Genomic DNA, 26,648 nt, shown 5'->3' on the forward strand with positions numbered 1-26,648 from the left:
TCCCAACAACTGGTAACCAGAAGAAGCTAAGTCCGGACCATATGGCGGGTGATCGTAAATTTCCCATCCAAATGTTCTCAGTAAATGAGTGTCAGACCCGCAACATGTGGACGTGTAACAGGATGTGCCGTCGATCATCCGCCTACGTCGCCGATTTTGAATGCGCGCCGTAACTTAGTAGAGTTTCGCAGTAAGTTTCTGCATTTATAGTCGTTCCACGTAGCGTGAAATCGATCAACAGTATGTCAAACCGATCCCAAAAGAGTGTGGCCATCAGTTTGCGTTCAAATGGCTGTGGCTTGACGTTTGTTGGTTTTTTTGGTAATTGAGGATGACGCCATTCTGTTGGCTGCCGTTTTCTCTCTGACGTGTAATACGAAATCTATGTTTTATCGCCGGTAACAATTGAATTAAGGAACTCATCGTCTTTTTCTGTGTAGCGCATTAAAAATTCCAAAGCAGATTCCGTTCAGAATTTTTGACGTTCCGTTAAGACGTGATGAAATTTCGTTAAGACAGACCTTTCTGAAGCCTAAATGTTCAAGAACGTTACAACTTTTGAAACATCAGGAAAAAGAAGGACCAGGTTGGAAATCGTTGAGTTACGATCTTTTATAATTTCATCGTCGACGCGGTTCAACAAGCGCTCGGTGATAATCGAGGGCTTCTCCGATCGTTCTTCATCGTGCACAATAATTCTGTTATTTCTAAAACTTTCACACCATTTCCGGACATTTCTTTGATTAATTACATTATAACCGTACACAACAACCAACTGCCTATGAATTTCAGCCGGATTAACGTTTTGATGGTTTAAAAAACTATGATTCCACGTATTTCATAGTCTGCGGTAATATCGATTTTCTTATTAATTTTATAACGTAATAACTCACACATAATAAAAGATACTCTCTCTTTTTTCCTGTTTAGCCTCCGGTAACTACCGTTTAGATAATTCTCCAGAGGATGAATGAGGATGATATGTATGAGTGTAAATGAAAAGTAGTCTTGTACCTTCTCAGTTCGACCATTCTTGAGATGTGTGGTTAATTGAAACCAACCACCAAAGAACACCGGTATCCACGATCTAGTATTCAAATAATAAAAGATACTAGAACGCAACAACTTACAGACAACAATGCAGTGTGTACATTACTAGCATGGCCATAAACGACACAGGTTCGCCAATCTTATGGAGAGAAATTTCCCAGCGGTCTTTACTTTAGAGATAATCCAAGTATATAAAATCTTTACAAGATTGAAAGGTATATCGTTTTTTTTTTTTTATAAAGAAGAAAAGAAAAATAGACCTAAATTTCATTTTAAAAAAATAATAAAATTTATATTAGCGAAGTCCTTAGAAAATATTTAGGACTTTTAGAAGTTAGTTTATTTTATGGGCAATAATTTATTTGTATTTCCGTAATAAGATGAAGTATTACATGATGACCGTATACAAATAAAATCCTTCTGTAATTCTCTACTGCCAGGGATCTAGTTCCAAAAAAAAAAAATTGAATCATTTATACTTAAATTTATTGAGTCTGAATTTCATGTTGAATTATCAGCGATTAAAAATATTTAATACAATAAAATTTTTAAAATTACTAAATATGGAAAGTTTGAATTGTATTCCTAATATAAAAAAAAATAAATAAACTAAAATTTAGATAGAAAGAAATTGAAATTGTATTTTATTATATATATATATATATATATATATATATATATATAACACCAAATCTAGTTGGTAGATGTTATACTAATAAATTTCATATTGACTTTTTATGTAGACTGTACTATTGAATATGCTGACTAGTGAATACGTGATCCTAGAGAACCCTCTTCCGGAAGAAGAGAATGTGTGTGGAGTATTCCTTCTCAATTCCCACCTATTTATTCACGGCCACTCCAACTACTGCCGATTTGATATGCGAGGAAATTTAGAGGGAAGGTTTGTAAATAAAATGTGTAATAATATCTTTCTTTGTTAGAATATAATAAGTTTCATTAAAACTAAAGCGTTATTTTTTTCTGAATACCAACTGCTGAGAAATTATTCCATAATATTATTTCTTTTTTAACAAAAACAAACATTTCTAGTTCTTTTGAAAATTATGTAAAAAATACGAGTAAGCATTTATGGTTTTAATTTTATTAAAGAATAAATGCAAAACCTAAGTTTATTATTATCTCTAGTTGAAAAATGTAAATGACAATAATCTATCATACAATCTATTATACAATTTTATTTTATTTTCATGTAATGGGAGATGACGGGAAATGGGGATGATGGAAAATATAAAATTGTTTCAGTAATCATTCCTAGAAGCCATTAAGAATTTCATTAGTAGAAATAACTAAAGCCGTTAAGAATTTGCCAGTAATCTGCATTACTGATAAACATAATCTTTTATCCATAGTCATATCCATCATTTTTTATCCATAGTAATATGTAAACGACGATGTTGACTTTAACTGGAAAATTATCAAGTGTCATGCATCCATTAATTTTGAAAATTTCACATAAACAGGAAAAAGTGATAAAAAATATAGCTTAGTTAGGGTGAGTATTATTCTAATAATACAATTAACCATAAAAGCATTAATGGAATTAACCATGGAATTAAGATATTTTTGAGATTATTTAAAATAATTATCAAAAGTATTTACAAATTACTCATTCTGAAAGTAGTATATCAGTACGATATACATTAATGCAATTGTAAAATTGCAATTTCTCGCGTCTATTCTAAAAATTCATTATCTCTTTAAGTTAAATGAAAATCTAAAGAGAGGAAAAGCACGGATCAATACCTGGACAGGCTAAAAACATTACAGTAAGCTTAACACCTAAATTTATATTAATCTTTTTTAATCAAGGAATCTGAGGATCTGTTCTGAAAGGAGAACGAAAATATGATAAAACATTCAAGAATATTCATAATGCTAGTTCCTAAAAGTTTCAGACTCCCAAGATTCGTTCTCGCAATATAAAACTGAACCGAAGTTAACTACCTTATGGAACTAAAAAAATCTATTGAAGATATAATAAATCATTATAGCATTAACATTTTATTTTAGATATAACATTTTTTTTTTATAGATGAAAGTTTTTTCTTTATAGATTGTAAATTTTGTGTAAATCAAAGACGATTATTGATATCATATTAAGACGATTAGAGCTTAGTCTAAAAATTAGACGATTTTTAAATTAGCTCTAATCGAAAAGGATTAAGATGATATATTTTTAATGAATAGATAAAACAATAGGTAAATTAGTTGATAAATCATGGGACTGAAAATGGAGACTGAGAAACTGAACAACTACAACTATAAAACAAACTATATTTTTAACTTGCTTCCAAATTATACTCTCTGTTAAAACTCAGTCGAATCAAAACGTTCAGGTTTGTAAAAGCTTCCGAATAAATAGAAAACCAATTTTCAACTTTGTAAAATAAATTGTGAAAGTTTGACTAAAAATAATTAATTCTGATTGGCACTGAGCGATCTTTATTCATTTCTACGTTTGTGTGATTTTGATATAATTGGAAGTAATAATTTTAGGACATTTATCGAAATTAATTTTCTTCAAATTCAAATTTATTCTAATAATAATTTTACAGATACATACACAAAGTTGCATTCTCTAGAATACTTGGAGCAAAGGTAAAAATACGAGTGCCAAAGGTAAAAATACATAAAAGAGTAAAAATTCAGTGGGTAAAATTTTCAGTTTTTTGAAAACCTTAAGAGATGAGTTGAAACTGCTTTTCTTTTAGAATTGCGTCATAAAATGTAAAAAGTGACTATCCATTACACTATAGATCTTTACACTCTTAATAACAGGATTTCTTTTTAATGCAATCCTAAAATCTATGTTTTTTTTACTAGAAAATATGTTAATTTTTAACTTAAAACACACTGAAATGATATAATAATAAAAAAATTGTTAAGTTTTCTCAACTTTAAACGCACCGAAAAAAACGGTGCGTTTAGCCTTTGAAGGCTAAAAGGCTTATAAATTTGGTAATAAATTTCCAAAATTTATTACCTATTAGTATTATCATATTTTACCACCTTAGAAATGTATTTGTATTTATTCATAAAATATTATTGAAAAACAAAGATTAGTAAAACTTTACATAAAGATTAATGTCTTTATTAATAATATCTTTAAAACGAGTGCTAATTATTAGCGTTAAATTTTTCATCAAAAAAATTAATAGGAAAATTAATTAAAATGTCTTTGCGTTCTACATTTAAATTTTAATCGTCGTTAGTACATAAATTCTATTACAATAACAAGGAATATTTCATCAAAGCAACGCAAAAAGCTTTTTACTTGAAGGATACAATTACATACCGTGGATTTCATTAATTACTGAATAAATTATAACTTAGGAGAATAATCATTATTTTAATCTTTTATTAAATAAAAGAAGGACTACACTAAAATTTCATTAAGAAAATTAATAGATAAAATTTATAATTACTTGAATTTATGTTTGCAGTAGGTAAGTTATTATTTGCCATTAATGTATTAGTTTTGAATAAAAAATTTAGATTAGGTTTTTAACCTTACGCTGTTTTAAATTGAAATTTACATGGTCGTATCATATTATAATGCAAAGGTTTTCCAGTCCTGAAAATCCTAATCAGTGGCCAATGTTGAAGATGGAGTACACAAGTATGGAGGACTACAGGTTCCTGTTTTGGTCCGGCTCTTTGGAAGATCCATCTATGCTGCTGCGTGTTAACAGACCTGAAAGTGAGCTCAAACCATTTTATTTCCGTAGGTAAGTTATTGTTCACTTCAAATTAGATTTTAGTTTATTAACATTAATTACAGTGGGAAAATTGTCAGCAGCCAAATCAGTGGAAATAAAAGAATCTTATTAAAAGTTAATGTCTACAGGAGTAAATACTCAAAAGAATCCTCCCCGTATATCCAGATCCCGTAGGAGACGCTTGCCTTGTGACGCTTGCGGTCGCCACAACCCCTACCACCATTCCTAACCATGATGGATTTTAAAGACCATCATGACTTTAAAAACGAAGTCGTCTTTCTGTCGGTTCTGTCGCTGAAGTAGCACGAGAGATTTCTTATTTCGTTTAGCGTGCACCCGCACTGTTAAAGTTGAAACAAGACAGAGGTCCATCACAAGTTATTGAAGGCCCCAGATATGTCCAAAAAGAAGCCAAGTACATACTTGCAGTCGGTGGACGAAGCCAGACTCATTACCCTAAGAATGGCGCCTTCTGTGCCTTGCCGGGGCGAAACCCGTACTTACCGTCCATCAGCATATGATTAGAAGTCAACCTAGAATTAGTGCGGAGGTACAAGACCTTATCAAAAACCTTACCTACTACAGGCAAGAGCGTCAGAGAACGGTAAGAACTCACAGTGGGATCCTTAATGTCACCTTTGAAGAGCAATTTCAACATACCACGTTTCCAACACGCTGGAAAATATCCAGCGAAAAACATCCTATTAAAAATCCTAGACAAAGGACCAAGAATCACCGGCAACGTGCGAACAAGGAGCTCCACCGAGATACCATCATATCCGGGAACTTTATTCCTAGCCAGGCTACAAATCACTTGGCGGAATTCCACCTCAGTAATCTCAAAAGAAAAATTCTCAGAGAAAACACCTACAACTTCCCTGCGAACACGCTGGTACGAGGTTTCATCAACCTCAGCATCATCTGGAAGCAGATCGTTCATCAGAAAAGTGAGGACACGATCTTTGTCTATAACAACTCCATCCTGGGTCGAGAGAGCCGACAGAAGAATACATTTTTTCTGCTTATGACCATGTACTTTATAGATAACACCCCATGGGTCTTTATTTCCTTGCTCTTGTACAAAAGAGCGCCAGGAATCGCGTTTAAAAGATATAACCTTGTGAATATACTCGGTCCTCCTCCAACAATAATCCGCAATCTAAACTACATGGCGTTCAGGATTACCCTCTTCCCGTGTGGCTCTCCTGAGCCAGGCCACAGTCCGCTTCATCGCGGTCAAGTCACGAGTCCATCATCCAGCTATTATCTCTCAACCCGTACTTCTGAGAATCGACTGCTCAGCGGCTTCAACTACTGCAGAATAAAGTTCTCTGCCAGGTCGTCTAACGGAAATTCGTTAGAGTTTGAGCAAAGACTCAGAGCCTGGCCACAAAAATATTTTAAAACGTAGGTCAAACCGCCCGTCTGTGCAGGAAGCGCCCCTGCTGAACAGGGATGTTCCCCCTATAGACTTGCGCAGCCCGTCTACTAACTCAAAAACTATCAGTCGATGATCACTCACCCAATCATCGGCAACAGACCAGTTCTGAATCCTACCTGGGATATCCTTACCAATGGTAATATCGATGTTGGTACCATGGAAGGCCCTGCGCAACTCAACAGCACCAGCGAAGGTGGGCAATTCTCCAGCTGCATTAAAGACATCGAAATGATGCTGCTCGATGAAGCCTTCGATTAACTCACCACCATCGTCCGTCATCCCACTGTGCTAAAGAGGCGATCTGGCATTCGCATCTGCACCTATAAGAATCAGACAACCCGCTATCAGCCTAACAATTCTATCCCATCTTTCCAAATGCTGTTCAGTTGGATTCCTGCGGCTTTTTATAGTCTTTAGATAGTGTCTTCAAACGGCTAGCCGTTTGAAGACACTATCTAAAGACTTCCTACAAGTACGGCGGATTTACTATCACCAACGATCCTACCGGGGAAACCTGGCAGATTACCCTTGACCACGTACAGCTGTTGCAGAAGGAAAACATAGAGGTTCCGTTTTTTGACAAATTCACCTAACTCAACTTGGACTACTTAGACACCCTGGGCATTAAGTTGACCGAATCTAACCAGTGAGATAGTTGAAATAAATCTCAACTGCCCTCTTGTAACAACCACACTCCTTGCTATTCACGGAGTGCCTATGACTCTTGCGCAACCTCTTACAGTTGACGCAAGTCGGAGCCTCTTTTTTCTGCGGACAGTCCTCACGCTTGTGGCCCTCTTCACCACCATGCCCGCAGACCATAGCGTACTTACAAATTTTGGCCCTGTGGCCGAAGCGACAACATTTAAAGCACCGCTGCACGTCAAGGTATTCTTTGACGCGACACGATGCAAAATCCAGAACGATTCTATCCTCCGACAAGAACTTGAAACCAGAGATCAGAGCCTAATTCGAACACCCCGTAATACCCAGCGGCATCACGCTTTCCTGTTTTGAAGATGAACCTATTCTCTTGTTTGAACGCAGCCTCGCGGACGTCATAAACAACATTGACACAAGTATTTCTAGCACAGGAGCAGTGTTACTCCTCGTCAAATCCATAAAAAGTAATTTTTTTGCTATAAGTGCCCAACCATGAGATTTATGTGTCTAATTAATCCAAGGAATAGTTCTGTAACTCGTAATTTAAGAAATAAATTCGTTTAATCAAACAAAAATATGTCCCATTAAGATTTAAGAACGGCATAAAAAACGAAATCTTCTTAAAATTCGGAAGTTTGATACAAATCAGTGACTTGATTCTTAACGGAAACTAACATATACCGTATTCTAAGATTTAAAAAATGTTTTGAATTGTTAATGACACATTAATTCGTAACCTATAAAAACCGTTTCTCAAAAAAAAGTTCAATATGTCAATATGTTCAACATGTAATATTTTATTTATCAGTATAAAATGTATTAGTAAATTTAGCTTTTTCTAAACAAATTTTAAAATCATTTCACATCAAGATATCTTTATCTTTTTCAGCGCAATGGTTATGTCAAAAGACAAAAGAAGGTTGTTCTGTTGCACACAAAACGGTAATTACAGCGTGAGAGAATACTCAGCACCCAAAGGAGCAACTTCTTGGACGCTAGTTCGCAAACTGCCATCAACTTGTGAGTTATTGAATCTTAAAATTTTGTTTATGATTAGTTTGCATTTTTAGTACGAGGTGCAGGTTTTTCTTACTCGTGAATAATATACGTTGAACGTCATCAAAAATCGTTTTAAAATGAGTACCTTTGAGTAAATAACATCTAATATCAGATTGAATGTGCATAACTGACTAACAGATGGATCAACCTGAAATATAAAAATATTATAGTCGTTTAGAATTGTTTGTAAAATCAGATGTTATGCACAGGCGGCGCAACTAATTTTAATGCTTGGTGCCACGGCAGCGACAGCCATAATTCAAATCATTCTACTAACCTTTTAGCATAACATTTGCTTCATTGCCTAACAGTGAATGGGCCTTAGTATGATGTATTGTGGTATTGGTATTGGATGGTAGAACAGAAGTTTTTGAAATTTTAATCACCAAAGTGTATAGCTAATGTTTTGACATTTTAAAATTTGATTTGATAATGACATAGAAACAAGTATTGTAATGACACAGTGTAATGACATAGAAACTGGTTTGTATGCAACTTCCATTATATTATTATAAAGAAATAATAAATGATCCCATAATATTGTCAAGGATGTGTACTTGTCGCATATATTCAGCTTCCGTTTCTTATGCTTTATCACAAAATACCTTCCAATTGTTTTCATGCTGGTCTTCGGAGCGCGAGTAGTCACTGACATCAGGAGAGATAGCAATTAGCTCTCCACTGAAGAAGACTTGCAATATAAAGAGGTCTCGCAGACGAGAAAAGACTACACATTTGTTTTCTCAGGTGAAAATGTAAAAACCGGTAACCTTGGACCAAGCTTCAAGGCGAGATATAGTGTTACGTAGTAGCCTATGTGCTTTTGTTGTTGGGTGGGACGCAATATATATCGCAAAATCAACAAATAAAGAACATGAGAAATGTGGCTGCACACATTTAGTAATACTGTTGATGGCTATAGAAAATAAGGTGGCACTTAATACCCTTCCTTGAGGTACTCTGTTCTCCAAGATGACGCTACCCGAGAGATAATCTCGTACACGAACACAGAAACTTCGGTCATTTAAGAAACCCCTAATAGAAGCGAGCATATTCTCCTTGTTTCCCCATTTTTTGAGGGTGCGTAGAATACTACGTCGCCAGGCCGTGTTGAACGCTTTGCTGATGTCAAGGAAGATAGCGATGAGGCGCTGGCATAGTAGGAAAGCGTTTTGAATAGCTGTCTCCAGTGACACTAAATGGTCAATGGAGGATCGTCCTTGTCAGAAAGTACACTATTCTGGAGATAAAAGGCCATGTCTTCCCACATTCCAAGTAAGCCTCCGGTTCACCATTCTCTCCATTACTTTGCATAAGACGCTTATCAAGGCGATAGGGAGGTAGCTTGCGGGGCTTGCTTTGTCTTCATCAGGTTTAATAACGGCTTCTGACCAGATGAGTGAGAAGACTTTTGCGGAGAATAAATCATTATAACCGTTCAACAAGTGTTGTAATGCCGAATGAGAAGGTGCGACAGCATACCGAGACGAATGTTGTCAGGTCCAGGAGAGTTGTCATGGGAGGTTCTAAGTGCGTGCAACAACTCGTTGAATGCGAATAAAGCATTTAATTCACCGGCCGAATCACGAATGTTCAGCGATAATACTTCTATCTGTATCTTGTACCTCCGAAATTCGTTACTGTATACTGAAGTGAGAAATATCGAGAGGAAAGAGTTTGCTAAGGTAGTTGCCACTGCAGAAGATGATGAAAGGAGTTCTCCTTCATGAATAAGCCTGAGAATAGATTGTTTTGGTGATCCGCAAATTGCATGGATCGTTTTTCATACAGTAGACGTGGAAGTAGTGCGTGAGATGGTATCCACGTATTTCCTCCATGATTTCATCTTAGCGTCCAAGAATACCCGACGAAATACCGCTCTACCCTTACGGTACAAATCTGGATGTTCATTTGTAGGCCAGTGGTTAAATTTACACAGCGCCTGCCGTCGTCTGCTAATAGCGTTTTGGCAATCTCATTCCACCAAGGAACAAAAGGACATTCTAGGGTTTCCCGATGTTTGTGGGATATAAATATTAGCATTCCCAAGTATGATGGACATAAAAGAGGAAAGTTGATCAAGGACGCCCGCGCCAACATCATACTTTCATACTTTGATGGGAAGGGTTATGGTAATGGTTCCAATCCGCCTTTTCAACAATCCATCTCCGAGGACATTTTTTCTTCTCGTGGTCGGCAGCAAAAGCAATAATAATCTGCCTGTGATTACTGCCGTGAAAGTCATCACAAAAAGACGAGGGAGTAAACTCGTCGAGCATACGAAAAGATCGATGTTGGACAATGTAAAAGATGACAAGGACATGAATGTGTGTGACCCTAATGGGTCACACACATTCTGCAGAATGATTTTAGCAGAAAAAGATGCAAGTTTTGCCTCACTCTGTTTATCATATATCCTCAGAGGAGCAGTAAAATGTGTCCCAGAAATATGGTGAGCATTGGAGCATTGACGTCTCCTACTATTAACGAAGTCGATGAGATCTGCGTGAGGAGATTTGACAGTTCTAGAGCATTGAACTCTGGATGAACATTGAGTCTGGAGAGAGATACAAATTGCAGACATGCAATTTGATGGGGATAGAGACCTTCACAGCAACAGCAGGAATTGGGGTAGTTAGTGGTATCCTTATAGCCGACATTTCATTCCGCATAAAAATAGCAACTTCACCAATCTCCCAACAGTATATTAGACAGTCGTATCTCCCAGCGACTTGAACAGATAACATCTGAACAAGTTGTTTTAGCTCACTGCAGGATCCGCACTGCTGATTACCTTATACTGTGGGAGCTTGTTTTGATGTAGCGGTGACAAAAGACACATCTGGTTTAACCAGGTTACGTGAGTTTTTCTGTATTGCAGCCGGAAAAGATAGCTTTTGCTCGGTAGAGATTCTGAGAATTGCCTTTTCTTCTTTAAAAGTTGAGCAATCTCGGGAGTTAGTTGTATGTGAACCACTGCAGTTCACACATTTTTCATCTTCATGGCAGTGAGTGTCATTGTGACCTTCCTTAGCACATCGAGCACAGATCTCTGACTTCGAGCAAGATGTTGTAGTGTGACCATAACCTTGGCATTTGAAACGACGCGGGTAGGATATGAATGGTCGTACCCGAACCGACAGGTAATCCATTCAGGTGGCACCAGGAGATTAAACGTTATCGTAAGAGAAGTTATTGGTTCTTCCGTTCCGCTCTGCTATTTCATTATACGTTTCACATCTACAACTTCTTGGGTTCGAAGCTCATCACCTATTTCCGTTACATTCAGCTGTTTTTTTGCAGAAGTTCCCTGCAAAATATTACTCTCCGGCTGGTATTTAAAATTTTGTGGCAAATCGTACTTACATTTATACCGCTCATATTAGTAACACGTAAAAGAGATCTATTCTGTTCACCGTTATGATTTTCGATTAATATCGATCCATCACTTAATTTTTTTATGTTCTTCGGTGAGTCACATGATCCTGTTATTACCTTGTTAATCAGGGGGGGCGAGACCTTGTGAAGGGACCTTCCTGAGTATTTCGCATATCAACGAATGTAATGTTTTTAAACTATGGATGGGCTGCTTTACAATTTGCATTGTTTTCTTCATTATTGACATCCTCGTCAGACAAAGTTGATTGAGACCTTTCCACAAGATTGTTTTTGGAGGTTCTTTCAGATGGACCACCAACCAACATAGGAGTTTCGTTTAGACTTGTGATTTTGGCCCCACGAGTTCTGGCGATATAACGGACCACTCCAGCAGAGCGCACGCGTACTGGAACTAGAGCTAAATACAATTGGGTTCCCCCAGGTACCCAGAGGACATCGTTCGAGACTCACTACGAATAAACTACGTGGTAGTGAGTCTCGGTTATTATCGTAAAAATAAACACGGACAAGCCAAGTACTATGATTCAGGAAATGAGTCACCTTTCTTAAAATCATATCAAGAAACAATATTGCTATGAGCTCGTAGTTTTCAAATACAGCCAGCCAATTTAAAAAAAAATAATTATCCATAAGCCTACGTTATTGAATGTTTGAGTACAATCCAGTTACTAGTTCTTCTGTTGTTTTGTTTTGATCCTGTAAAAGTATTTGTGCAAATTCCGTTTTTTTTTTTTATTCGAGGTTTGATTGAGAAAGGTTTTTTCATATTTTATAAACGGTTGTGTGTTTTTAGTGTTTTATATTTATCACTGAACTGTCTACTGTAAAAAACAAAAAACTAAAACGGCAGGTACGGGAAATAATAAATAGTGAGTATGAGTTTATGAAACAAGAAGGTGATAGATTTCCGTAGTCAGAAAAAGAAGATAAACAACTTATTAAAATTAAAAGATGTGAAGATAGAACAGCAGCTGCGTGTGGGGTGTCGCGATCCCAAGTCCAAAAAGTAAGAAAATATAAAAAGTCGTTGCTAAAAAAATTAGTCGAAAATCCTGCGGAGATTTCTTTCTCTACTTCAATAAAACATAAACCCCGTGAAAAGCCTACAATGGGGACTAGTTGACTTTGGCAAGTGCGTGGTAAGATTGACTATAAAAGAATTTCACGAAATTCATAAACAATTGCTGTCGGTAAAAAATATGAAATTATCCCTAAAATATGCCATTAGTTATTCAGGAAACGAGACAAGTTTGAGAAAAATAATAAAAGAAAACAGCTTTAGGTGGAGAAAAACTGAAAGTAGCAGGAAGGTCCTAAGCGACTTGACCTATGGTTGAGCGTATTCACTCTCTGACTGCCGTAATAAAATTTAAAATCGAAAATAAGCAGATAGTGTACCTAGATGAGTCATATATATTATTTTGTCATACTAAACATAAGTATTGGTAACGTGATTCACGTGACGGACTGAAAGTTCTTATTTAAAAAGGCAGCAGACTTAATATAGTGCACGTTGGAAGAGAAATAGTTGATAAAAACCGCCTTACTATCTTGGCAAGTAAGTTTAAATAGCGGTGATCACAAAGCTTAAATGAAACCAAAAAATTAAATAAAATGGACGTAGAAAATATTAATTCCAAACCTTCCGATAATTCTATGATAATTTCTGACAAATACCCTATCATAATGCCGTTTTAGAAAAATAAAAAAATTCATATTCAAGAAAGGAAAATATGATTAAAGTAGTTGTAGAAACATTCTGTTTCTCATTCTTCCTTGGTGCTGAAACCACAATTGTGCAAACTGGTAAAAGCAAACAGGGAAAAGATCAAGATGTCTATGTATTTAACGAACTTTTAAAACAAAAATCACATGACGTTCTCTGACTACTTCCATATTACCGATTTAAATCCTTTAGTATTGGTTTAGTCAGAAGTTAAAGGATATGTAGCAAGTCGCAATGCAACTTTTGATATCAAAGACGGTAAAAGGCTATGTGAAAATAAAGTGGCCGACATGAATGAAATCAATTTTTTTTTTTAATGAGATGTGCAGGCATCGACTGCTACGATCATTTAGCCTGAATGGAAGTTTGTAGCGTATGAAAAATGCCATGCCTGACCGGGATTCTAACCCAGGATCTCCGGGAGAAAGGGGGAGACGCTACCACTTGCGTCACGGAGGCCGGCTTGATTATCCGACTTATATGAATTTTACTTAACCAAGTGAAAATGGTTGATCATAAATATCTAAGTTCAAAATATGAAGAAATTCATACGGAAGCGACAGTCAAAGAAATAGAAATGAAAATAACTAACAATAAGTCACAATAAATTAATCACTGTCACAGTTTGTAGCACTTTAGCAACCCCGTTAGAGCAATCCTTAGAGAAATAGAGTCCGTTAGCTCATGGTATGATCCACTGAAACAGGTGTCAGGACATTTTTTAACATCGACTGCAGTCGTTTATAGACTGAAAAAGCAAGTAAACAGATTTATCTTTATTTAGCTTATCACATAGCCTGTTCGGACTGGGTTCAGGCTGCAAATACAGATTAGTTAATGGATTTTTAAGATGTATTATTAGTAAACTTTATGAATCAGAATTATTGATTTATAATTTTTAATTTCATACAAATTTTTCAATAAGCACTCTGTACATGTAAACGAAACATTTATTGTGTAATAATATTTAGCTAATTAATTTCAGTAATTTGCAATGAAAACTTTTATGTATTAGTATTCCATATTCTTTTTTCCTCATTCTCTCCTATATATATATATATATATATATATATATATATATATATATATATTGAACAAATTATAAAAAAATGTTAAAGTGATTAAATAATTTTTTTCGTTTACTTTAGTGCTTGTATTCTAATATTAGCGGAATTTATATATATAATTTGAATCACAATGTCATTAAGTAATTAAATGTATTCATATAAAAATAGTTGCATGTATAGATAGTTGAATATATGTCATTATATGTATATATATTTTTTTCTTTTTAAATGCTAGGGTGTGTAATGAATAATTTATTGTTGCATTTTATGACGTACATGGAAGTCTGTGATAATTTGTGTGTTTATTTACGCTGCACTTAAATGGAGTAGTGTATTATGTTTATTTTATAAAAATATACAGCCTGCAGGTTCTATTAAAAAATTCTATTTCTGACTTTTTTTTGTGGACGATAAAAGCTTTCGCGTTATAATTGCTTAGACTAAACATAAAACAAAAAAGACAACTATAACTAGACAACAGAAACATAAAAAGTATAAAATTTAACAAAAAATAAATAAAATATAACGAGATCGGAGAGGAGTTATCCGAGGGCAATTTCTCTGATAAGAGAAAGATTAAAGAACTAACATAAAAACTCATCAGTTATAAGAAAAATAACTGCATTAAAAACTTTTAACACCAGTACAAAATATATAGACGAGTAATACAAAAATAGAATAAAAAATGATCGTTTGATTAACATGAAAAAAAAAATTAAATTCTATGTTGATTGCTAGTACCTCATAGAAATAACCCGGCCTAAATCTTCCTTATCATTGGTCAGGATTAGGCAAATGTTTCTGGGCAATTTAAATTTACAACGTAAGGCTGCATAACATATGCAATTCAAAAGGATGTAGTGCGCAGTCAAACGGCATTAGCATCGTAGGCATACTGGTGCGTTTCCTGCTGACATCAGGTACCCGTGACTAGCACTGGTATATCCTAATCGCTTTCGGCAGAGGACACCTTCTTCTCAGCGAATTGTTCTGCATGAAGAATCTAGTGGCAACCCAGTATTCTTGATGTACAGGAATTTATTATCCCTGTAGTTGTCCAGTCACCTTGACACTTTGCTCGAAGTGTGTTTTTTACACATTTAATAAAGTTGGAAGTAGTAACACTAGTGGTGAAGGACAGTTGACTTCATGCGTCATTAGCAGCGGAATATGCTCGTTCATAACTTGGAATCTCACATGGCTAGGGATCCAGCAGAAACTCACTTCTGTATTCCGCTGTTTTAACTTAGCAATTGCATTATATATATTCGGTGATGATAGAATATCGGGAAGGCAAATCTTTTAAAGCTTGAAGTGCCCTACACGATTCGCTACAAATAAGGATATCACGGTATTTAGCGTTAATGATATTCATAGCGTACAGTTCAGCAATAAAACCCCTTGTAATACTAGGTAGACCAAACATATAGGTTCTTTCATTAACAACGAATGCTCATCCAACGGTATCATTCTGCTTTTATCCATCTGTGTATACTACTGCGTCTGGGTTTGTCTTGGAAAGAAACTGGTAAAATATTTACCGAAGAGCAAAATGAGTTGTTGATATTTTATTGTATATGGTAAGGTCAAAATTAAAATTTATGGGGTCGATTCTCCACGGAGAATATGAACTGGAATAAATTGGGAAAATAGTGTGTATAAATTTAAAAGTTGCAGTAAACGCTGGGTACGAGCCGTGTGCTCGTATCCAGCGCTGTATAACAAGGATGGTTCTGATACCTTTGTAAATGAGGATTCGCAAGGACTGCGTTAAAAATCAGGTGATTCGGTTGTTCTTTGACCCGGATACACTAAGACGCTAGAAGTTGGTCCCGTCTATCCCAAAGTGATGGCTCACCGCAATTAACAAGTATGCTTCCGACAATGATCGAAATACGCTCATAATAGCGTCTACTGTCATAGATAGTTTTAACAGTTAATTGCATTCTGCAATAAGTATAGAATTTCTTAACTTACGTTGATATGAGGACATTAAAAATACGGCCGAATTATTTTCGACAACAGACATATTGTACATAAGAAATTCCAAATATGAAGACTAAAAGACTGTGGAATTTGTTTCGGTGTATTATAAACGTAATTAGAGATTTCAAAAAAAGAAGTTTGCTGGAAAACCTTACTGTTAAAAACATTAGATTAAAATGTTTATAGAAGTAACATGAACTCTGAATAGAAAAATGCTCAATTCATTAACTTTATTATTCATCAAGTATGTATAATATTTATTCATAATGATGCTCTGTGTGTATGTACGCACGTGCATGTGCACGCGTAAGCGTGTGTGTAGTAAAATCCAGATTCAGTTATATATTTATTCAGGTATATTAAATTAAGTACGTGTACATCCAGGTTAACTATGAACGGTGAATCTTTGTAAAAATAAGGAAAAATGAGGCAGATAATAAGGAATATCTGAACTATGACTTGGCTAAAACTATTTTGATTAATTCAGTATTATATCAAATGTACATAAAAATTCTAACATAAATTTTAAAAGTCATACGTGAAAGAGTATTTTGAACTCTCAGGGTAAAAGTTTAACTACCTTTTCTGGATTAGAGTTAATATGAATTGATAAGTGTGAGAGTTTGGATGTAACATAATACCAAAAGTAATAATTTTACAATGAAGACGAATTATTGATTTCTTCTTAATGTTTTTTTTTCATCCTTAGTAGAAATATAAAATTTCTGTCCATTCTGACTATATTTTATATTCAAGAACGTATATAGTTATAACTTTTTCATTAAGTTATTGTATAATTTTCATTAATTTTCTTCTATTTAAATTGGCTCTCGTGATATTACCAATAATAAATATACCTAAAACCTTTACTGAATACCTTAAAATACTTTCGAAATATAAGCATGACTAAATATATTTCTGACGCTAATATTACTTAAACAAGTTAAATGCAAAATTTCTATAAATGATAACTGTGCAAAATTATTCTCATCAACGCGAATAAAAGATTCGTAATTAAGGAAGACTTGAGGTAGTATATTATCCGATTGTCTTTAATAGAAATAATACAACCTAAAATATTTTCTTTATTTGATTCACTTAAATATTTACCATATTTTTTCAGAACAAATTTTGCTTTCCTTTCATTACTTTTAACATATATTTACAAAATGTACACTTTAATGTCATTATAGAATTAAGTTATCACGAAAGAACCACTAATACATATGTATGCTAGTAAAACCAATAGTTAGTGAAAGTGGTATTATCAAGTAAGTTTATTAAAGTTCTAATAATAAACTTAGTTTCTTAACGGATGGGTTTTTTTATTATAGGTAGAAATAGTGAATTTGATTAGTAACTAGTAACTACGGAGAATGTTTTTTTTGTTTTTTAATAATTTAAGTTGAGGCGTTACATTTAAAATAAAAATTATCCAAAATTGCAATAATTAAAATTAACATGATACTATCATGCACGAAATACTTGGAATATAAAATCAGAAAATTCAAAAAATAAATGAAAAGTGAAATCATTATCAGATGGTAACACCTTTGTCTTCAATTCACTATTGGATTGCATTACCAACATCTTTGGAGTAATAGGAAAAGGAATCAGTTACAAATTCCTACACAAATTATAAATAAAAAATGTTGGTTTTTAAAATTAATTAATTAATCTTATTTTGAGATTTCACAATAAATCGTATTTAAAAAGATAAAACTGAATAAAGTGTTCTTATTTTCAGTTTGTATTCCAAAAATGTTGGAAGCAACTAGGGAATACTACCATTTGGAAAATGATTGTCAAATTACGATTTGGCAAATGATTTGGTCAATACGAATAAGTGATCAACAAATTAATGATTTGGCAAATATCTACAAATATAATTCCCTCATTTGACTGAGAAAATTGTTGTTAATATCGCAAATATAATTTTAGGGTAAAGAATGGACATTTATGACTCATATTCATATAAAATGTATCATGCTTATTATCATTATTTTGATGAAACCAATTTAACAAAAAATTTAAGAAACATAAAATTAGAATATACAGCAAAGAATTTTGTGTAAAATATTTTCAGAATAAACGGTTCTGGTTTCATTATTATTATTATTTTTTAAACAAATGATTAGGTTTATTCATAAAATTAAAAAAGAAAAAATAATTACAAAAATGCATTTACATAACTAACCTTGGAAAACTGAAAAAAGTATTAAATATCAAAGTTTTATTTTACTATAAAAAAATTCTGCCGTGAAAAATTCTGGTGCTTTTTAGTAATCCTTGTCACGTTTGGGAGTTTTCTCGTAAAACAAAAACCTCACCACCACCGCAACTACCTCTTGCTCATTCTCATCATCCCTTTATCTGCTTCCACCCACGGCTTATAATGACATAAGCCTACGTAAACTTTATTAGGTTCTACGGTAATTACATTCTGCCCTTTACCGTTATTGCTAATATTTACCACACCTTTTTTCACTTTAATTATTTAATTTTTTTTTTTTATTATTTCATTTTATACCAATTTTGTATGAAACGTAAATTACACTTCTCTTAGAATATAAGTTTAAAACATTTTAATGCTTTAATCCTCAAAAATATGTAAAATATTATGAAGAATATTGCATCAGAAATTTATTCTGAACTGTTTTTTTTAAATTTCAAGGAGAAATATAATTAGAATGATCAGAAATTACAGGAGGTTTCATGGAGTATCCTGACAATAATTAAATTAGAGTTCAAAGATTAATATTAAACACTTTTTTTAATTCCACCTCCGCTTAAAACAAAATAGTTTTGACTGGCTTAGTTTTTAAAACATTTTAAATTAACTTAAAAAAATAATCCAAAACTGGTATATTCTTATCAAATAGTAATTAACAGTCAACGGTTTTACTAAAAAACAATTAGTACGTTAACTAATTTACTATAAAAGTACGTCAATTAAGCTAATGAAAAGAAATAAATCGTTTTTAAATATTAAGTGCTTGATATGAACATCTTGAATGCTTGCACTTTAAAATACGTAAAGTGAGAAGGAGATTTCTTCCTTCAGGTGTTGTATAGGAAAGGTAATTGGGTATTAAAATATTTGTAAAAAGACAAAAACGAAAAAAAAAGTAAAGCAACAACTTTTCATTTCGTTTTTGTTGAAGAATTATTAGCTCATTAATAGTTAAAAATGAGTTGATTACAACTATTTACTAATTCTTAATTATTGTTATTAGTATAAATTATTCTTAACATGCAAATAAAAAATTATTTTTTTTTGTTTTTGTGAAAATTGAAGTAGAATAAAAATATTTGTTAAATATCTACAGTAAATTATTATATATATATTTTTTTTCCGGACCTTTTTAACCCCTCAGGGGCAACCGGTAATCGCCTAGAAGACGCTGCCTCGTTCGGCCCTGAGTGACGTGGCTGCAGATCCACCTGGTGCATGCAACTAACATAGCTGTCCTACCTGTCGGAGTCCCTGTTTGTTCATTGAGACATCACGACTAGCACTTCTGGTTGCCACGACGCCTCTCCCCAGAAAGGCTACCCTTCCCATCCCTATACCTTAATCAGAGTCCGGATATGCACCCCACGGATACCCCCCCCCCCGAATCGCGCGCCCACCTCATATACCTTGAAGGTCCTTAATGCTTCATCAGAGAGTCCAATCCAACCATTCTTGCATGTGGGTCGACTAAAAACGTCCTCAGTATTAAGGCTTTTCTTTCTTTTTCTTGTTTAGCCTCCGGTAATTACCGTTCAGATAATACTTCAGAGGATGATATGTATGAGTGTAAATGAAGTGTAGTATTGTACAGTCTCAGTTCGACCATTCCTGAGATGTGTGATTAATTGAAACCCAAACACCAAAGAACCACGATCTAGTATTCAAATCCGTATAAAATAACTGACTTTACTAGGATTTGAACGCTGGAACTCTCACTCACAAATCAGCTGATTTGGGAAGACGCGTTCACCACTAGACCAACCCGGTGGGTATCAGTATTGAGGCTACCTCCCTTGTCACTACACGTGTATTGACAATATCATAAATGCTGTTGAACGCATTTTTGATATCTAGAAGTACCAAAAGGGGGATCTGTCTCCTTCGCCAGGTACCCGCCGCATAACGAATGCGGCCCAGTCCACGACATAACGAATGGCGTCAACGGTCGACTTCCCTTTGACGAATCCAAATTGGGTCGTGGAGAATCCTGCCCCCTCCCCAAATTCCTCCCATATTCTTTGACAATCAATCTCTCATACAGCTTCGCTAGTTCGTTAAGGAGGCAAGACTGGCCTGTATTTCTTTTCCTACTGATCTTCAACAGCCGGTTTCAGCAGGAAAACCAGTCTAGCACCCTTCCAATTCTGAGGGAACGTCGGATTCGTCAACGCCTCGTGCATGACTTCCAACACTACCCAGGGGTGGTGGTTAACAAGGTTCTTAACAATAATGCTAGGAACTTTGTCTGGTCCCGGACTCTTTTGTCCCGTGATCCTCAGGGCTGCGGCCCGAAGCTCATCTTCAGTGAAAGGCCTGGGAATCGCGCTCTCGACCTCCACCCAGTCCAGATCCATGACTGAGAAGAGAGTCAATATTGCTCTTCCCGTCTGATCCTTGGAAAGAAGAGGGAGCCGCTTATCAAACCGTTTCATGACAATTTGATAAGCCCTCCTCCACGGATTTTTGTTGAGATCCTCTATCAAGCGATCCCAGGCCTCTCCCGCTTTGCCTTCCTGAGGTTTCTCTTGGTCCGGCGATAATCTTCCTCCGCGTCAGCCAAACCAACCCCTTGCCTTCCTCTGAGTCTCACGAGGGTCCTCCGCGCCCGGCAGGCTTCTCATTTCTTATCCGCTATGTTGTTGTTCTACCAACATGTGGATTTCATTCTTCCGATGGACATGCCTGCCTCTCGCTTGCACACGGAAGCCAGTAGCCTTTCCAGCTCTTCAGGATCGGTGATTCTCTAGAGCGCTATCTCTGTGGCGGTGTCGTCCACTGTCCTAACCACCTGTCTTTCATTTGGCTTCCTGAGCGGATGGATATCTGCCGCTCTCCGGATTCCAATTCAAGGCGATGGCCTGATGATCGCTCCCGTACTCTTCGTTCAGGACCCTCCAGTTCACCATTTTCGAAGCAGTGCGGTCCGTTATTGCTACGATATCTATAACGGATCCGCTCCCTCTCCCTACGTATGTTGACACCCGTGGTTCGTTCATAGTCACCAAGCCTTTCGACGCTAACATGTTCGCTAGTACGTATCCCCTTTGTATTGATCTGAACACCCGTAATTCAACGTAATTCAGAGTTCAGATCGCCAGCCAGGATGATCGGTTTGCGTATGGTGGACATACGCCTATCAAGGTTTTCCAAATGTTCCAGAAAACGAGCGTACTCGCAGTTTGGGGATATGTACGTCGCGATCAGTACCTATTCAGTGATTTCCACTAAGACGTATCCATCACCTGGTTCAGTGTGCAACACGGCATATCGTCCAGCGACATTCCTAATCGCCACGGTACCCTATTTGTCCGTATACCAGTTACCTGCAGCCAGTACCCAGTGGTTTGACTCACTGACGAGGACGTAGTCAACATCATTGTCCTGTGCAGCCGCCCGCAATAGATCATGGGCGGTCACACTTCTGTTCACGTTCAGAAGGAGGGATTTCATTTCCTGGCCGTACAAACCCAGGCCTCAGTCCAATGGCCAACATTTTTACTATCTACACACCATGGTTGAGCCGAGCAAGTCACCCTCCACTGTCCGGCTTGCCGTAATTGTAGTAGCATTTGCGTCTGTCCTGGCCAGTGCATGCCGAGAAATTGTGGCCACTGCCCCAGCACCTGTAGCACGTGGTGTCTAGTTGCCGGATCGCAATCCGACAGGACTGCCACCCGACCAACAGCCTTCCCGTCGAGGTCAGTTTCAGTGCCTCCCTTAACGGTAAGAGCACCGTCGCATTTTGCGTGGCCCCATAGGCTAGACGCAGTGAGGTCACCCGAGCTTGAGTGTGTTCCCCCACTATCCCCACGATAGCCCTTGAGACTTCATCCTTCGGGACCTCGCTGTCAAGGTCACGTATGTGGATGATCGTCATCTTGTTCGTCCCATTTCTTTCTGCAACCACTACCGTCGGGGCCGCTGTTGCTACTTTACGCTTGATACCCAGAATCGCTGCCGATCCCTGACGTACTCTTACCTCCGCGTTGTCACCTCAGCCTTGTCTTACTGACAGGATGACTGCTGCCAGTTCGAGGCCGACCGAGGTTTTCACCGTTTTTAGTAGACTAGCGTAGGATACGCCTTGCTGCTTCAGTACCACCGTCTTGCTCTCTTCCTGGGGTTGTTGTTTCGCCTGAGGTTCTTCTCCATAGAAATGTATGGGACGGTTTGGCTATTCCGCCGGGCCCAGAACTCCGCCGTTTTTCTCGCCGCTCCCCAAGTTGTCCTTTAGGGCAGTATGAAAGAGTCATCCGCATGCTTGAAAATCCTATCAAGGTCTGAGAGCAGATGATCCACCGTCTCAGTATCTTCATCCTCAACTAACAGAACGTAATTATCTCCCATCTGGTGGACATCCTCCTTGTCCCCAAGCAGCGTGACCGCTCCCATTTCTTGGACGACGTGTCCAAGAGCCCTTAGTCTCCCCGCTAGTCTTGCAAAGGCTGCAGGTCCCGCCGTCTTAAGCTTATCTGCGTACGTTTTTCTGGGAGTCCCATTCCTGCTGCATACGAAGACATGTCCTTTGTCTTCCTCATCCTTTGGAAGTTCCGTGAGGAGAGAAGTCTTTTGGAAAATCTGAGTTTTCCATCGTCGGTTTATAATTGATTGCAGATCCGCCATTATGCCGGATTGCAACATGTCTTTGATCGCTGACTGTCCTGTCGATGCTGTTTGAGCGCCCCGTTCCATCGAAACGACTCTCCACTGAGTGTGTCTCAGAACCAGCGCCATTTCCTCAATCCAGCCTCTTACTCTGGACCTTTAGGTCTTCACGGCCTCCCGTGATGGAACTCAGGAAGTCGTTAGGTTTCTCGAAATCTTCTAATATCGTGGCGATATCCACCTCCTCATTATCCATTGAACTCCTACTAGAAGACTGTCTCATTTCTTGCTCTTTCCTTTGCTATTCCATCAACATTTTTGCTTTGTATTTGTTCTTTGTGTACTGGTACCGGAGGAGGGTCCGCATCCACTTCGGAAGTACAACTCCCACTTGCCTACTCCAACTTTCTGTTTTCGGGTCTTCACCATATTGATAACGAAATACAGGTCCTTTAGACCCACACTGAGTATAATATAAATAAGAGCAGGTAAGTAAGCGGTTTGTCTCAACGCCGTATAGGGCCACACAAGGGTCGAAATTAAAAAAAGGATAGTAGTTTCGGAAACAGGAGAGAAAAAGGAAGAAAATGACAGCGGAGGGGTAAAGATTTTGAAAAAATTCGGGGGATTGATGGAAAAATGCCGGGGACGAAACTTGGTTGGGGGATAGGGAGGGGCCGGCATAGGTACAAAAAGGTTTTGGAGGCGGGAGCCCAGGTACCGATATATAGAGAAAATTAAGTTTCCCTATATAAACACTACTGTGGGACTTAGAAAGAATTTCGACAAGTTCCTACAGTTCACCAGTTCAATAGGAAAGATTCACTGAATTTAATAGTACAAAGAGAAAATATATATTCTTTGTATTCACTTACTTCACCAAAGTTGGCAGACCTGCAACAATGGCGGGTTCCGCTATACGAGGACGTGGCGAAATTTTGGTTAACAATGTGATCGTACCATCTTAATAAAACTATATATCACCAATAAAAACTAACAAATACCAACAAATAAGTCTAACCGGTCTAAATATACAAAATAAGTAATATACATCATTAAATATTAGCGAATAAAGCCAATAACACCCACGGATTATACCGCCAACACGTTGTCTTATGCTAATATTATATATCACTTAATAACTAATCACACACAAATATCTACATCTTCCGAACTTACACGATTGTTGTCACATCTAAAAGATGACCGCACAGTATCGGTCGTCTTCCACCAGCGCGGCCGAAGCGGTTCTCCCCGAGCGACCCCACGCTGGACCGGCTCCTGCAGCCAAGTTCACTGTCAGGGCGATTAAAGCCCGGGTGGGGAAGGTAGCATCCACTCCAAGCGCTTCCCTCGGTGGGCCAGTCAGGACTGCTTCTCCGGCGGGAATGTTGTCATCCGTCGGGAGGTCCCAAGTTGAGTCGGCCAGGGAACGTCTTCTTCTTCTTGGTCTTCTTCAGCGGGAGATCGACGACGAATTGCAAATTCACTATAGTGTATGTTCTTTTATAGGAGCATGCGCGTGGAGGGGCCGCAGCGCCACTGTGGTGAGAGATCTGCGTGGTCAGCTACGTGATGGGAGTGACGCTTGTCATTCCCACCATTTTGCTATTTCTAGTTTACTCCAGCTGATATCTGAGCTACTAGCGCTGCGTCCACCGATATTAAGCTAGGCATATTTAATCTACCGGGTTGGTCTAGCGGTGAACATGTCTTCAGTTGATTTCGAAGTCGAGAGTTCCAACGATCAAATCCTAGTAAAGGCACATTTGAATACACATTCTTATACATATTTGAATACTAGATCGTGGATACCGGTGTTCTTTGTGGTTGGGTTTCAATTATACACATTTCAGAAATGGTCGACCTGAGATTCTACAAGACTAAACTTCAATTACACTCATACATATCATCCTCATTCATCCTCTGAAGTAATACCTGACGGTGATTCCCGGAGGCTAAACAGAAAAAAAACCTAGGCATATATGTGGTAACAATATATATATATATTTCATTTAACATTCTGTATTTTACACTATGGAAGTCTATTCTCTATTTAAAACAGATCATTGACTAGTACACTAACTTGATCACTTAAAATGAACGATTACTGCTTCTAATTGGATCGGTTTGTTTCGCGTGTCATATTTGAAAGGAATAACACCAAATTTCACTGGTTAACTGTTTGAAAAGGTTGATACTGAACTTCAGTTTAATATGATTCATTCTTAATAGTTAGAACTGCGACATTTATTAAAAAATGGCAACTGTGATGAACGTATTGTTGCCATTTTGCAGCGTGTAATCACATAACTTCGGCTAACACTACCCTGCTGAAGAGTTCGGCAAACACCTACATAAAAAAATATAATTCTGCAAGATCAAGGTCTTCGATGTTATCAAACCTTCAGTCTTTCTTGGCTCAGCGTGATCACTTGTGTTACAAGACCAAATATTAGACTATTTACTAGGTGTTAATTAAAATTATACTATAGAATTGCTTAGAAAATGTGCTTATCTTGAAAAATTGTTTGGTAAATTGTTAACTAAATAATATTCTAAACATAAGTATAATAATATTTATTTTTCTTGATTAAGTTTTTAATATGTCATCTAATATCCTATTGACTAATTTTAAGTTATAACTATAACTTATATAGTTAATATATCTTAAAATTAATCAATAAACGTAACTATATTACAAAAAAGTTTTTTGCTTACTTCTAAGTTGAGAGTTTTTTTATTGTGACGCCCAACATCTGGAAGTTACTACATAACATTTTTAATAAGCCTGACGCTATTAGAATATGATGACTCGGTCTATTTATAAGTACAGAAAAAACAATTAATTGGGGAGAATGGGAATTTTTCAAACGGCTTACTATCCACAAGACAATTCTAACTTTAAAATACAGTGAGAATGAAATAACTACTTTTATATACTAACGAGATATTTTTTCAGATTATTTTAAAAATGTAGAGATTAGAAATCGGATACGTAAAAAAAAAAATGTTTTTATATATTTTTCTAGAATACAAACGACATTCTTATACTGTGTAAATATTCTTATTCTTTTACTGTTTAAATTGTTTTTTAATAAAGTAATGTAGAAAAGAAATGGTATATTATATTTTATGACCTATTTTTTTAACGTATGCTACAAAATTATAATGGAAGATTATAGTGGTGAAATGAAAACAAGGTTTTACTTCACTTTCTCTTGGGAACGGAGATTAGTATTATTTTCAAACTACTGTTACTCCTATATCTCTTTCATTAGAAAGCTCCAACTTTACTGCAGTTAAAAAACACAAACAATATAATGAAATATCTTCCTGAAGGGAAATTATTCGAACTGTATGGTCTCAAAGCCGATGTAATTGAAACATTTAAAAAAATTCATTTTTATCTTCTATTTTTCGTAATTACTTCCTTTCTACTTAATAATAAAAAATGACTGTTTTATACTTAACAACTGTGAAATTCTCAAATAAGTTTTATGAAATAAATTTACATGATTAAGTTTATAAATCATTAAGTTTTAAAATTAAAACTGTATGAATTTTCTCAAATGAGCAGCTTGGTTATAAAGCTAGTTATATCTTTTGGATCGTCGTGTCTCTTTAATAGTATTGCAATTTGTTCTACTACGTAATTTCATAATATCTCTAC

The 26,648-nt window shown here is 36.3% G+C and overlaps 1 protein-coding gene across 1 annotated transcript in view; it reads left to right on the forward strand.

Annotated features, from left to right (window-relative positions):
- LOC142332106 (NACHT and WD repeat domain-containing protein 2) overlaps positions 1–26,648 on the forward strand; it is a 224,458-nt gene that overhangs the window by 157,456 nt on the left and 40,354 nt on the right. Inside the window, exons 19-21 of the mRNA XM_075378333.1 lie at positions 1,794–1,954; positions 4,638–4,802; positions 7,787–7,917. Coding sequence (XP_075234448.1) covers positions 1,794–1,954; positions 4,638–4,802; positions 7,787–7,917 — 457 coding nt within the window. The remainder of the gene's footprint in view (positions 1–1,793; positions 1,955–4,637; positions 4,803–7,786; positions 7,918–26,648) is intronic.

This window comes from Lycorma delicatula, chromosome 1, assembly GCF_047948215.1.
Source record: "Lycorma delicatula isolate Av1 chromosome 1, ASM4794821v1, whole genome shotgun sequence".
In the NCBI taxonomy this organism is placed as follows: Eukaryota; Metazoa; Arthropoda; class Insecta; order Hemiptera; family Fulgoridae; genus Lycorma; species Lycorma delicatula.